At 55.7% G+C, this 11,915-nt stretch overlaps 1 protein-coding gene across 1 annotated transcript; it reads right to left on the bottom strand.

Moving 5' to 3' along the window:
• Positions 1–8,144: 8,144 nt before the first annotated feature.
• On the bottom strand, positions 8,145–9,492 carry EBI3 (Epstein-Barr virus induced 3). Its single transcript, XM_026078657.1, has 5 exons — positions 9,375–9,492; positions 9,161–9,278; positions 8,872–9,044; positions 8,416–8,579; positions 8,145–8,297 (listed from the first exon to the last, which is right to left on the bottom strand). The coding sequence occupies exons 1-5, from the start codon at positions 9,490–9,492 to the stop codon at positions 8,145–8,147; spliced, it is 726 nt and encodes a 241-aa protein (XP_025934442.1).
• Between the last annotated feature and the right edge of the window lie 2,423 nt (positions 9,493–11,915).

Here is an 11,915-nt window from a genome sequence, read left to right as displayed (position 1 = left end):
TCCAGCAGCAAATGGATCCTGACTATCAACGAAGTAGCTATGAAGGAGCTAAACCATCTGTCTGCAAAAGGAGGAGGAAGAAGATCGAGGACAATCTACGCTTTCTGCTTTCCCCTGCACCCCTCTGAAGAAGGCTCTACCCTCTGTTTCTCTGGGTATTTTAAAGAACAGGGAAATCTCTTCCCCCGTTGCCTGCGAAGAGCCTCTCTCTGTCTCCACCAGTGGAAGGGGCAGGCGGAAGAATGGCACTGCAGGGTAGAGTCTTGCCTGGTCCCTTGGCTGAGGGTTGGTGTTTGCTCTCTGCCAGATGCGTTGGGCAGAGCAGGAGCTCCTGCTGGCTCAGGCCTGTCCTGAAGACTTTTTCGTAAGGAGACATGCAGCAGGAAGCAGTGGTTTTACCCTTCAGTGGTGTTAGTAATTCACCAAAGATGTCAGCATCCACCCCAAGAGCCAGGGAAATGAAATCTTTGTGCAGTATGGTGGCTCGTTTCTATCCTCCAGAGGTACCATTTTCTAGAGGCGAATGCTCCTGTCCTTCTACATCCTCTGTGAGTGAGACATGCTGAGACTTGACTTTTCTCTGATTAGGGACAACTCTTTCAAAACCAGAAGAGAAGGGCCCCCTCATCATAATTCCAGTGGATAAAACTGGTGAAGGTAAATGCAAAGTAGTTTTATTCATTTTTTGTAAAGCTGCCCTTTATGACCTTTCTCACTTAGGTTAATAGTGAGCGCTAGTTTGGTCTTCCTGCCCACCTCTAAGCAATGCATCATCGTCTAGTTAGACAGAGTCTTACCGTATACAGCAGGGGCATCATTTTGGCTTTGTATTTGTTGACTTCGGAAGCTGCAACTCTTCTCCAGCTATTTGGAAGCTTGGTTTATGCCTTTCGGTTGGTTTTTCTGCAGCTGAAATGTATTGTGTGTGTTCAGCTGAAAGAGAGCAAACATTGTGTTTTTAACACAACCTCAGGGTCAAAGGACAGTCACCCACAGCCCCGGCTGCTGCACAGTGCAGCGTTGGAGTGGGTCAAAGCCTCAGCGCAAATGTTGCCTCTCCTTTTCCAGTGCTCTGCTAACGGAGGGGCACCTCCCCATCCCAACATCAGTGTTCTCAGCTGTCAAAGTTCAGACCATCCAGCCTGTAGGGCCTTTTTACCTTTCCAGGCAAGCCTTCTGCAGTGGGTCCCCAGCCTCCACAGGAGCAGAGCAGGGAGCTCAGCCCCTTCCATGGAGATAGGACAAGGCCGTGCTAAAAACGGAGCCCAGGAAGGAAAATAGCTCCTGCTTCCTCCCCAGGGGCTCCCCGGACACCAGCGGTTACTTGGGACTGATCTAGCCAGGGAGATCAGCACCATCTCCAGCTCAGTAGCTCCTGCGTGCAGGGTTGTGTGGGATATGAGGCCTCTGCTCCAGGGTGCCGGATCCAGCCCAGGGCAGGGGTCCTGCCCCCATGCCAGTCCGGAGGAACAGACTCAGCAAGCCCTGCTGGGGCTCTGCACCCCAGATCTTCCTTGGCACAAGCTGCAGAGCACTGTGTCCCAGGAGCCTGGATCAGCCTCTCCTGACCCAAACCAGCTTGCAGCTCTCATGTGCTGCAGCCTCGGATTTAGCACTCCAAAGCCTTGGCAGGACTCAGACCAAGACTCCAAGGAGTTCCTCAGGATGGGGCCAAGGCCCTATTATATGGTCCTGCAGCTCTCAGCACCAGCAAGCAGACTCCTGGAGTGAAGCGCCAGGCAGGACTAGCTGGCACAAGGGTGGATTCTGCTCAGATGATTCACTAGAGCAATGCCAGCAGCACAGAGGTGGGAAGATCCCCTGTGGAGCATCCATGGAGACCCCAGCCTGCAGGGATGCATTGCAGGCAGCACTGGGAGGCCATGCCAGGCTGGTCTGGTGTAGCCCCCTGCCCTCTCCCTGGAGGGGCTGCAAGGACCCCCTTGGCCCAGACCTCACCATCACCCTCACCTCCTTGCTTGGCCTACACTGAGAAGGCTACTGTACACAGACAAGAGAAACCTGTGCTCARATCACAGCAAGCCTTGGTTTTGCCCAGCTTTGGCTCAAGCATAAAGCCTTTCACCAGCTCTCCCAGGGGCAAGGCCAGGAAACCTGCTCGCCGTGCCCAGGGAACCCAGCAGTGGGGCACACTAGCAGGGAGACAGCCCCAACCACAGTCCACGTGCCTTGGCCCTAGCGCACACTCTCCGCAGCGCATACACCARACTAATTCACACCAGACTCCCTGCACTCCTGTCGCATGGCAGGCAAGTGCTCCTGGCCCATGGGAAGGAGCAGGCGCAGGCTGCCACCACCGGACTATTTAAATGGGGTTACAGCTTGCTTCCTGAGCCAGAGAAAAAGCTTGCTGCCAACAAACCGCAGGCACTAACARCATGTGACTTCATGCAAGCTGTTCTTCTAAAAGACAAGAGAGACATCAGAATGAGGCAGATAACCTCCTTCACTCTGCTCACAGGCTCTCCACAAACCCAAGAGCTAATGAATAATTCACATCCCAAAGCCTTTGACAGCCATCAGTTAGTAATGGCTTCAGGGGTCTCTATCTCTCTGTAACCACAGTGGCATTTCCCTTGCAGTTTGAGGTTCATTAAATGCTGCCCGACCATCGCTGCTCAACACTCACTGCTGCATGCTTTCAGCTTGGATCGCTTGTTGGTCACTACATGCTTACAGCCTCTATTTCAGAGGGTTCTTCACAGGTTTTGGCAAGAGTTAAAAGCTGATTGTCCTGGGCTGCTCAGTCATCCGCCTTGGAATACGGACAACAAAGCACACAGAGGACCTGTGACTTTGCTGTCAGCACTGTCACAGCAACAGCTTCTCTCACCTACTGGAAGCACAGACCTCAGTGTCACAGGAGAAACTACTCCAAGATGCACCAGTCTTTCAGCCTTTGCTCTCARGTGTCCTGTTTCCTAAGCCACTTCTTGTTACAAGGTGCTACAGCATCTGTGAGCTATGACAAAATGCACTTCCACATGTTTGTTTCTGTGCCTGAATACTTTACTAGCTCTTAAGCTAAAACATCTGAAACCTGCACTCAAAATTTTGGCTTGTGTAAGTCTTACCAAGCTCAGTGTTATGGGACGGTTCCTGCAGTGTGTTCTCAAAGCTAAGATATGGCTCTTACCAATTGTTTTAAAGCGGTGGTTTTTCACCTCTGGAACACCCCTTTGAAAGATTTTGGTCAAAGTGACATTTTCTACCTGTTTTAGCAGCTGGGGAAAAAGTGATAAGATTCAGACCATACTAATCACTGGCATAAATGCTGTTTTACAACTTGCAGTTCTAACTATACGATTCAACTTAGCATTGAAGTCTAAGGCCATCTCCTATTTGGTGCTGTCAAACCAACAATAATTGGTTTTAAATTAAACGATCATTAAAACCAAAGAGCAGTTTTCCAAACTGATGATCGAATGCTTCTCCAATTGGAGGGGTCTTTTCCCTCCAGGACTCTCTGGGAACCTGAAGGAGATAACAGTGCAGGAAGGAGAGCTGGGGACTGCAGGAAGGAGGAGGGGGCTTGTATCATTTCCTGAGAAAGCTGGGATGGGAAAGGAAGTAGTCTCAGGAGTTGATGGGAATGGGAATGGGAACAGAGCTGGGAAAAACAGCTTAGAATTGCAATTGCAACTCAATTTTAATCTGGTGTGGGCTATGTAATGGGCTGTGTAATCTGGTATGTATAGCAGGCTATGACCAGTCACAGTTACAAACCAGAATTAACCCCCACACACCTCTGATGGCAGGTACCAACATATCCCTAGCTGGCAGATAACAGGAGTTTGTTAAGAATCATTTCACAGACCTCCTTCTGTGGCCTCATGGACCATGGTGCAGCAGCACTGCTTTGTAACAGTTTGAAACACCATAAACAAAAAAAACACCTCCAACTTTTGAAACTAAGCCTAGAGCTAAGTGCCACATCCAAACAGCAATGGAAGCACATGATGACAAATTCTGTAGGGGTGCATGCAAAGTGGAGTATTTGTAGTGGTGGATTCAGATGATGCTTCCCCACTTCTCACTGCTGATGTCTACAGTAGTGATGGGGCATACAAAATTGTTAGCTGTAAATCCCCACCTTCCAGCTGTGGCTTCTCTGCAGCTGCACGTTGTATCTAGCAAACGCCCAGTCCAACCCAGAAGCAAGCTGACACAGAGAGGAGCCTGCCTGCAGTTTCTCGGGCAGGGAAAGGGATCTGAATGGGACACAGGCAGCAAGGGCTGCTGGAGCTGCTTTGCTCTGCCAGGCTGGACCTCAGGCACATGAGCATCACCCAACTATGTGGTTCTGCAGCATAGTCAGAAACCCCAGCTGTGTCACCATCACCTACTCACTTGCCAGCACAACTCAAGCTTATTTAGATGGATTCTGCTTCCAGATGATGTACTTGTTCCCCTTTGGGGACATACAGCTGAATTCTCTGAAAGATCACAGAGTACAAGGTCTGGATGTTTAACTGTGTGTTTATAAACCTGTGCAGAAATCTGATAGGAGGATGGAAGGAGCCGGACCCAAATGTTACAAGCACACATCAGTATTACTCAACAGAGGACAGGTCCCTAGTGAGCAGTATCGGCAGTTGCCACATCTCACTTTTCAGAGCAAAACATGGCAAGGAAGTCACACACAAGAGAGCTACACTAATGTAACACTGAGATAAGATTAAAGCTAACAGGAAAAAAGAATCATTATTTCCAAGAGCTTTGTATTTCAGAAGGTTGTGTGGTGACCTCTGTGTTTGGATGCTCGGGCATTAAAGTATGTCTGTAGGCGAGCAAAGCTTTTCCTTCCTGCAGTTCTACAGCCTGCAGTTGGTAGGTAGCGTATGAGGAGTTCACAGATAATTTTTGCACAAGCATTGCCATTGCATTTTTCCAGCTATATCACTTTGGCCTCTCTACATAAATCTTTCCTTGTGAGTGTTGAAGTACTGCAAGGAGAAGACAGCAGGAACCACAAGAACAGTAGGGCAAATCGATCATTTTTTTGTTAAATAGTAGGAAATAAAAGTGAAGCAGAAGAAAGCCATACCTCTGTCAAAGGCCTTGGTCTTCTCTCTACAACAAATTCACAGAATCACAGAATGTTTGAGATTGGAAGGGACCTCTGGAGATCATCTAGTCCAACCCTTCTGCTCAAGCAGGGTCACCTAGAGCACATTGTACAGGATCACGTCCAGGCGGGTTTTGAATATCTCCAGAGAAGGAGACTCCACAACCTCTCTGGGCAACCTGTTCCAGTGGGGCTCGCTGTTCTGTGGTGCCTTTTTAAGCTTAGTTGGCATTGAGGGCAGGCTGTTATGATTAGCCGAGCAGTTGTTATATCTATGGGCCATCCTTGAGCTGTACTTTCTTTTACTAAAYCCTTTTCCCCTGAATGTCCTCACTGTATGTGTAGCCATTCTCCTAGTCGGTTCCACTCTGCTTCGTTTACTGTCACTCCTCTTACCCTCGACAACTTGTCAACTATCCCGTTCCATTGAGCTGTCAGACTTGCATCTGAGTTGTCGGCTTTCACCCACCCTATCGCCATAGACTGTTTCCTTCCTTCTTCCAGCAACTCTTCCCAGTCTGCTTGTTGCCATACCGGCACCTATTTATTTGCCATTTATTAGGTTCCCAGAACCCTATCCAATCTGTGGCCCCCTTGAACACTGCATACGAATCGCTATGCACTGTTGTTGCTCCATTTCCTGTGGAAAGTCAGACAGCCTTGAGTTCTCCTACTTGGGCACTGCCATCGCCGCCTTCTATTATCGTACAGCCTGTGCCTATTTCTAAGGCAACTGCTTTATAGTGCCACCCTGTGGCTGTTCTGCGCGAGGAGGCATCGATGAACCATACCCCATGTAGGTCAGACTTTTCAGTGAGTGGTTCAGCTGCTGCAATGGGAGATGTTGGGTAGCCCGGGATTGTTTCTGGGACAAGGCTTGTTAGGGGTAATTGGTATTTGGTTATCTTTAAAGGGTATTGTTTAACATTAGTTATCTTAGTAGGCGGCAGCGCGGGGGAGGTTTGCAAAAGTTTGATATTAACTGTTCCAAAGCTCCACCGGAGACCGTTTGGGAGTATCCAAGTTCTTTAGCCGGGTGGGGCGGACGGCAGAGTCCCCCTTTTCGCTTGTTCCAATTTGTTCACTATCTGTTCTATGTCCTCTGTTTCCTGGTTATGTAGCATGGATCTTGGGACACCTGACGCCAGGCCTGTCGCCACAATCTGTTTCGTTTCTTCCTGTCTTCCTGTGTAGTCCCTATTTCCTTATTGTGTCGCCTGGAGGGGGTGGGGGGAGCACGCCCTCTCCTTGGGGCAGACGAGGCAGTAGCCCGTCTAATGCGCTTTTCCCGTGGTTTGGTATCCATCCCCATCTCTTGCGCTGCTCAATGCACTTCTGACAAGGTATGCGCCCATGTTGGTATTGGCATGGGAGGGTGGGGGGGGAGGGCATTGAGGTTCTTGTGGTGGTGTGCCTCTGCAGCTACAACGCGATCTCGTATTGCTTGTAGCTTCAGCTTTAACGCTGCAGGCAATCCCCATATTAACGGTGTTTGGCTGTTTGGGCTTACCGGGGCTTGCATGGGGATGTCAGAGGCTCTCATGGTCTCCAGTTTGCCCTTGGTGTCATTAGTGCCCACATGGAAGAGCAGCAGAGGGTAATAGTCCAAAGCATGGACAAGCCTTGGCAGTCTTTCCATGACATCTCTCACACGAGCCCCCGGCAGGCAACAAACCTCTCTAGATAAGAGGTCAGGTTGGCAGACAGGTGCCTCCATCCCCTGCAGCAGGGAGTCACCCACAACAATCACCCACCCCTTCTTCCGGGTGTTCCCGCAAGGCACAGGGTCTGTTGTCCCAGTTACATCCCTTGCAGCCATGCCCATCTCCTCCTCACCCTGGAGGGCACTAAGCCTGTTCTTCAATTGCAAGTCCTCGGGAGGAGTAGGAGCCTTTCTCCTCCTACGAGAAGTGCCCACCTTCCAGCCACTTTCTACGGTATTATGATGTACTGTTTCACATGGCACAGAGCCCTCCAGCAACTCCACTGCTGTGAGGGGCTGAGACTCCTGAAGCTGTACAGTCTCCAAGAATACCCTGTCTATCTCCTTCTCATCCTCTCGGATGCTACACAGCAGAGGCCAGCATGAGCCCATAGAACCCAGCACAAGCATGGCACAAGCCTGTATGAGCCCGTAGAGCCTGGCACAAGCCCATATGAACCTGTAGAGCTTGGCATGAGCCCGTCAAGCTTGGCACGAGCCCGTCAAGCTTGGCACAAGCCCATACAAGCCTGTAGGAGCCTGCATCAGCCCACACAAGCCTATAGAGCCTGGCACGAGCCTGTACAAGCTTGTAAATGCCTACACAGGCTTTTATGGGCCCTGGATGGGCCAATACAGATCATAAGAACTAGTCCAGGCTAAAGAAGGCAGTCTGGGCCATTTGGGCCAGTACAGGGTATAGGGGCCAGTCTAGACTATAGGGGCTAGTCCTGGCCTCAGCAGCCACTCTGGGCCATCAGGACCAGTTTGGGCCATCAGGACCAGTCGAGGCCATAGGAACCAGTCTGGGCTACTGGGACCAGTCCAGGCCATCGGGACCAGTACAGATCATAGGGAGCAGTCTGGGCCACAGGGACCAGTCTGAGCTACAGGGGTCTGTCCAGATCATAGGGAGCAGTCCAGGCCCTGGGGGGCCATAGAGACCAGCCCAGGCCATAGGAGCAATAGGGAGCATGGCCCCCGCAGCAGGTACCCTCTCCCTGCCCCACATGCTCACAGCTGCCCCTGTGGTGGCCACCATGGACCAGCTCCAACCCCAGGACCTGCCGCAACCCCTTGGCTCTGGCCCCTGATGGTCATTTTGTGGAGAACATAATAAATTCAGGATGGGGACAGGATCCTCAAGCTGGTTTATTGCCCAATTCTGGTCACGATGTGGCATCCCAGCGGGAAGTGCGGCCACAGCTCCACTCAAGGGGTTCAGTAGGGCGAGGCCTGGTGATGCAGGGAGAGGGACACCGGTGATGGGTCACCCCTGGTGCTGGTGGCTCAGCACTGCTTGTGACAGGGGGACAGAGGCGCTGGGGCATGCGGGGTCCCACTGCGCCGCTGTCACAGCTCCATCCACGGTGTCCCCGAGGCTGGCCGGCTCCAGGCACTGAACTCCCCGTAGTCTGTGAAGTCCTTTGCGGCCACCTGGATGTGGTGCAGGGTGCCTGGGCGCAACCCCGTTAGGGTGAAGGATGTCTGCTCATAGGGCCCGATCTGGGGACAGGACAGGGCCAGTGTTAGAGGAGACCCAGAGGGACAATCCCTTGGCCATGCCTCAATTTACCCCATGTGCGAGGASAGTGGCACGGCCTCAGCGGGGGCCAGACAGTACCATTTGGGGGCTGGAGCCCTTGTCCCGTGCATAGCGGATGCAGTACTTGAGTGGGAAGTACTCAGGGAAGGGCCAGGACCCCGGTGGGCTCCACTCCAGCAGCAGCTTCTTGGTCTCCCCAGGGATGGGTGAGACCCGCAGGTCCTCGGGGGGGTCCGGCTTTACTAACGAGGTAGGGAGATAGTGACAGCGTGAGGTGCTGGCTGAGGAGTCCCTGGCCCATGGGGACAGGGGACTCCGCATCTGCCTGCCAGGCTGACCGTGCTGTGCACGCCACGCTGCAGAGCTGGACTGAGACCCAGCAACTCGTTGCACTGAGGTTTCTGCCTYTCAAGCAGAAAATGCCTAGCACGCCCCTCCAAAGAAAGCCCCAGAGCTGGATTAAACCCAAGCATCCCACTCGACTGAAGTGTGATGGCACGTGCTGGAGGGCATCCAGCCGCCCGCAGCACTCACTGATGTCCTCCACGAGGAAGGGGAGAAGGTGCGAGGCAGTGCCCAGGGGGTTCACGGCTGTCACATTCAGCACATAGGGGCTGAGGGAGAACATCTGGATGTTGCCGAAGGAGCAGCTGCGGGGCCCCGTGCGGACACACTCGCCACTCCCTGTGGCCCCCCACACRCCATGCCTGGGGGAAGAGGGAAGAGGGAGCTGGGGGCTGGCGGGCAGCCCCAGGGCTTTGCTTTGCCTGCCGCCCCACTTGTGACACAACTGCGGCAGGTCTCAGCTGGGCACCTGCCTCACCTGTACGTGGCGATGTAGTCAGTCTCCAGCAGCAGCTCAGGCTCTGCGGCCCAGGAGCAATTCACTGCCTGCGGGTAGCTGATGGCCCAGCACTCGATAGCTGGTGGCGCAGGGGGATCTGGGGCAGGAGAACGCCTGCAGTCACCCCGCTGCCGGTAGCCCCCCCAGCTGGTGGCAGGGGATATGGGGGTGGCAGGGTGTTGGGGTCACTCACAGCCCAGGCGCAGGCAGACAGTGGCCCAGGTCTCGCCGGTGCTTGGGTGGTGGCAGCTGTAACGGCCCTCGTGGGCCAGGCTGGCGTTGGGCAGGGCCAGCCCAGGCGCGGGGTGCATCCCCAGGAAGGTGTCCCCCCAGCACCACGCGGCCGGGGCCCCCGCCGCTGCCGGGCACCGCAGCAGCACCTCAGTGCCCAGCACGCCGTGCTGCAGGGTGCAGCCGCCTGGGGGACACAGCAGTGGCCACGGGCTGGACCCCCCCCCACCCCCAGCCCATGTCCCCTCCCCAGCCGCCAGAACTGTCCCTGATCTTCTCCCCCCCCCCCAGCCATTTTCTCCTGTCTCCTTCCCCGGTAGGGACTTTCCGAGGCGCTCTCCCCCAGCCGGGAGCTGGGGCAGGTCCCTGTCCGCCCTCCACAGTCCCCTCCCCAGACTCCTGGCTCCCCTCAGGGCCTACGGCCCTCAGCAGGAGTCCAGGCAGGGGCGACAACGCAGCCAGGGCAGGAAGGGCTTGTGCCACTTGGACACCCCCATCCCCTGTTCCTCCAACCCTGCACCCCCGATCCCTCCTTTACTCCCATACCCAGTTCTCCCAGCCCCCTGTCCCTCCGTCCACGGTCTCCCCCATGTCCCCAGTCCCCCCAGTATCCCTAGACTTCCATTCCCAGTTTCCCCAGTCCCTCATATCTCCATCCACAGTCTCCCTCATGTCCCCATTCCCCCCCAGCATCCCTAGACCTCCGTTCCCAGTTCCCCCAATATGCCTAGACATCCATCACCAGTTCCCCCAGACCCCTCTACCTCCATCCTTGGTTCCCCCATGTCCCCCCAGTGTCCCCCTACCTCCATCTCAGATCCTCCCAGCTCCCGTACCTCCATCCCCAGCCCTCCTTGTACCCCCCAGTCCTGCTGTCCCCAGTCCTCTCAGCTACTCCCATACCTCCAGCCCCAGCCCCTCCAGTCCCTCCATCCCTGCTCCCCCAAATTCCCCCCATCTCCATCCCCATCACCCCCCATGCCCAATCCCTAGCTCCCCGTACCTCCATCCCCGGCGCCCCCCGCCGTGCCATTGCAGGGAGCAGTGCAGGCAGGTGTCACGAAAGCCACCACCCAAAGCCACTTCATGTCGGGGTGACCCAGCAGAGCTGCCCAGTGCCAGGGGCTGGAGACCTGCGGGGACAGTGGGCCAGTCACTCCCAGGGTAGGGGACAGCAGAGACACTGTGGCCACAGGGCCCCCGACATGTCCCCAGCGCCCTCCTGCAGGTGCTTGTCCCCAAGCCAGAACCTCAAACCCTTCTGCCCTGTCACAGGGCCACCCAGCGCTGCTGTGCCTCAGTTTCCCCTCCAACCTCACTGCATCCCTTGGGGACAGGGTCTGGTTTCTCCCCGCAATGGCCGGATCCTGCTGCCGGGAAGGAGGAGGGAGCGGAGGCGGGAGCGAAAGCGCCCTGCATGGCTGGGGTTTCCCGCGGGGGCCTGCAGCCGTCCTGCGGTCTCGTGCCCGGAATTGAGGTTTCGGGTGATTCCGGGCCTCAGATGCAGCTGACAGGGCTGGAGAAGGGGCCAGTGGTACCCAGATGGCCACCACCTTACCAGGGTGGCCGGAGAGGGACTGTCCCCACACAGGGGTCCCCAGAGACCCCCTGAATCCCAGCCTGGGGGGAGCTGAGCTGGGTTCCCCGCTGTGACCATGCCCAGCACTGCCAGGTCGTATGCTGCCCTTGGCATGGCCCACCCCAAGCACAGGTCTGGCTCAGCCCCAGTGCCAGCGACCATCCCTGCTGTAGGGGTCGTGCCTCAGTTTCCCCATGTCTAGGATGAGGGKCTCCCCAGCCGGGCACCATGGGGACGTCCCCAACCCCAGTGCCACCAGGTCTCCCCCATGCCCCCAGCCCCACCAGGTGCCCTGGGCCCCCTGGCGCTCACCGCAGCATGGCCAGGCATCCGGGCCAGGAGCTGGAGGCTTCGTCATCGCCAAGGCTCGGGAAGCCACAGCCCTGGCCAGCCGCAGCCCACTTCCTCACGCAGGAAATGCTGTCCCTGCTGGGGGACCTGCCACCGCCCAGTCCTGCAGGCAGCCCTGCAGTGGAGCAGGACCCCCTGTGGGGACGCACTTTTGGCTCTGACCAAGAGGGTTTCCAACCTTTCCCATCCTGTCGCCCCACGAAGGGCGCCCCATTTCCCACTTGGCTGGCTCAGTCCCCTCCTGGGGGTGCCAGCACACCTGGGGACACCAGCAGAGATGTGTCCAAACCCCAGCACCCCAGCCACCCCCTGTGCCCCCAGTACCCATGGCCAGTTGTCCCCATCCCTGTCCTTTTCCACCCCCAGGGACGAGCCGCCCTGTAGGTGTGAGTATAAATATTTTATTACTGCTGTGCTGGGGTGCACAGAGCCATGGGGACATCGCCACGGTGTCCCAGACCCCAGTGCCGGCTACAGGGCCAGGTAAGTGTGGGTGATGCATGTGGTCGGCAGGCGCCTGCCAGCAACAGGGAAGCAAAGGGGCGGCGTGGCTGCCGGGGTAAAGCATGGCCT

This window comes from Apteryx rowi, unplaced genomic scaffold (genome assembly GCF_003343035.1).
Source record: "Apteryx rowi isolate R43461 unplaced genomic scaffold, aptRow1 scaffold_482, whole genome shotgun sequence".
Lineage (NCBI taxonomy): Eukaryota > Metazoa > Chordata > Aves > Apterygiformes > Apterygidae > Apteryx > Apteryx rowi.
This window is presented reverse-complemented; position numbering and strand designations above follow the sequence as displayed.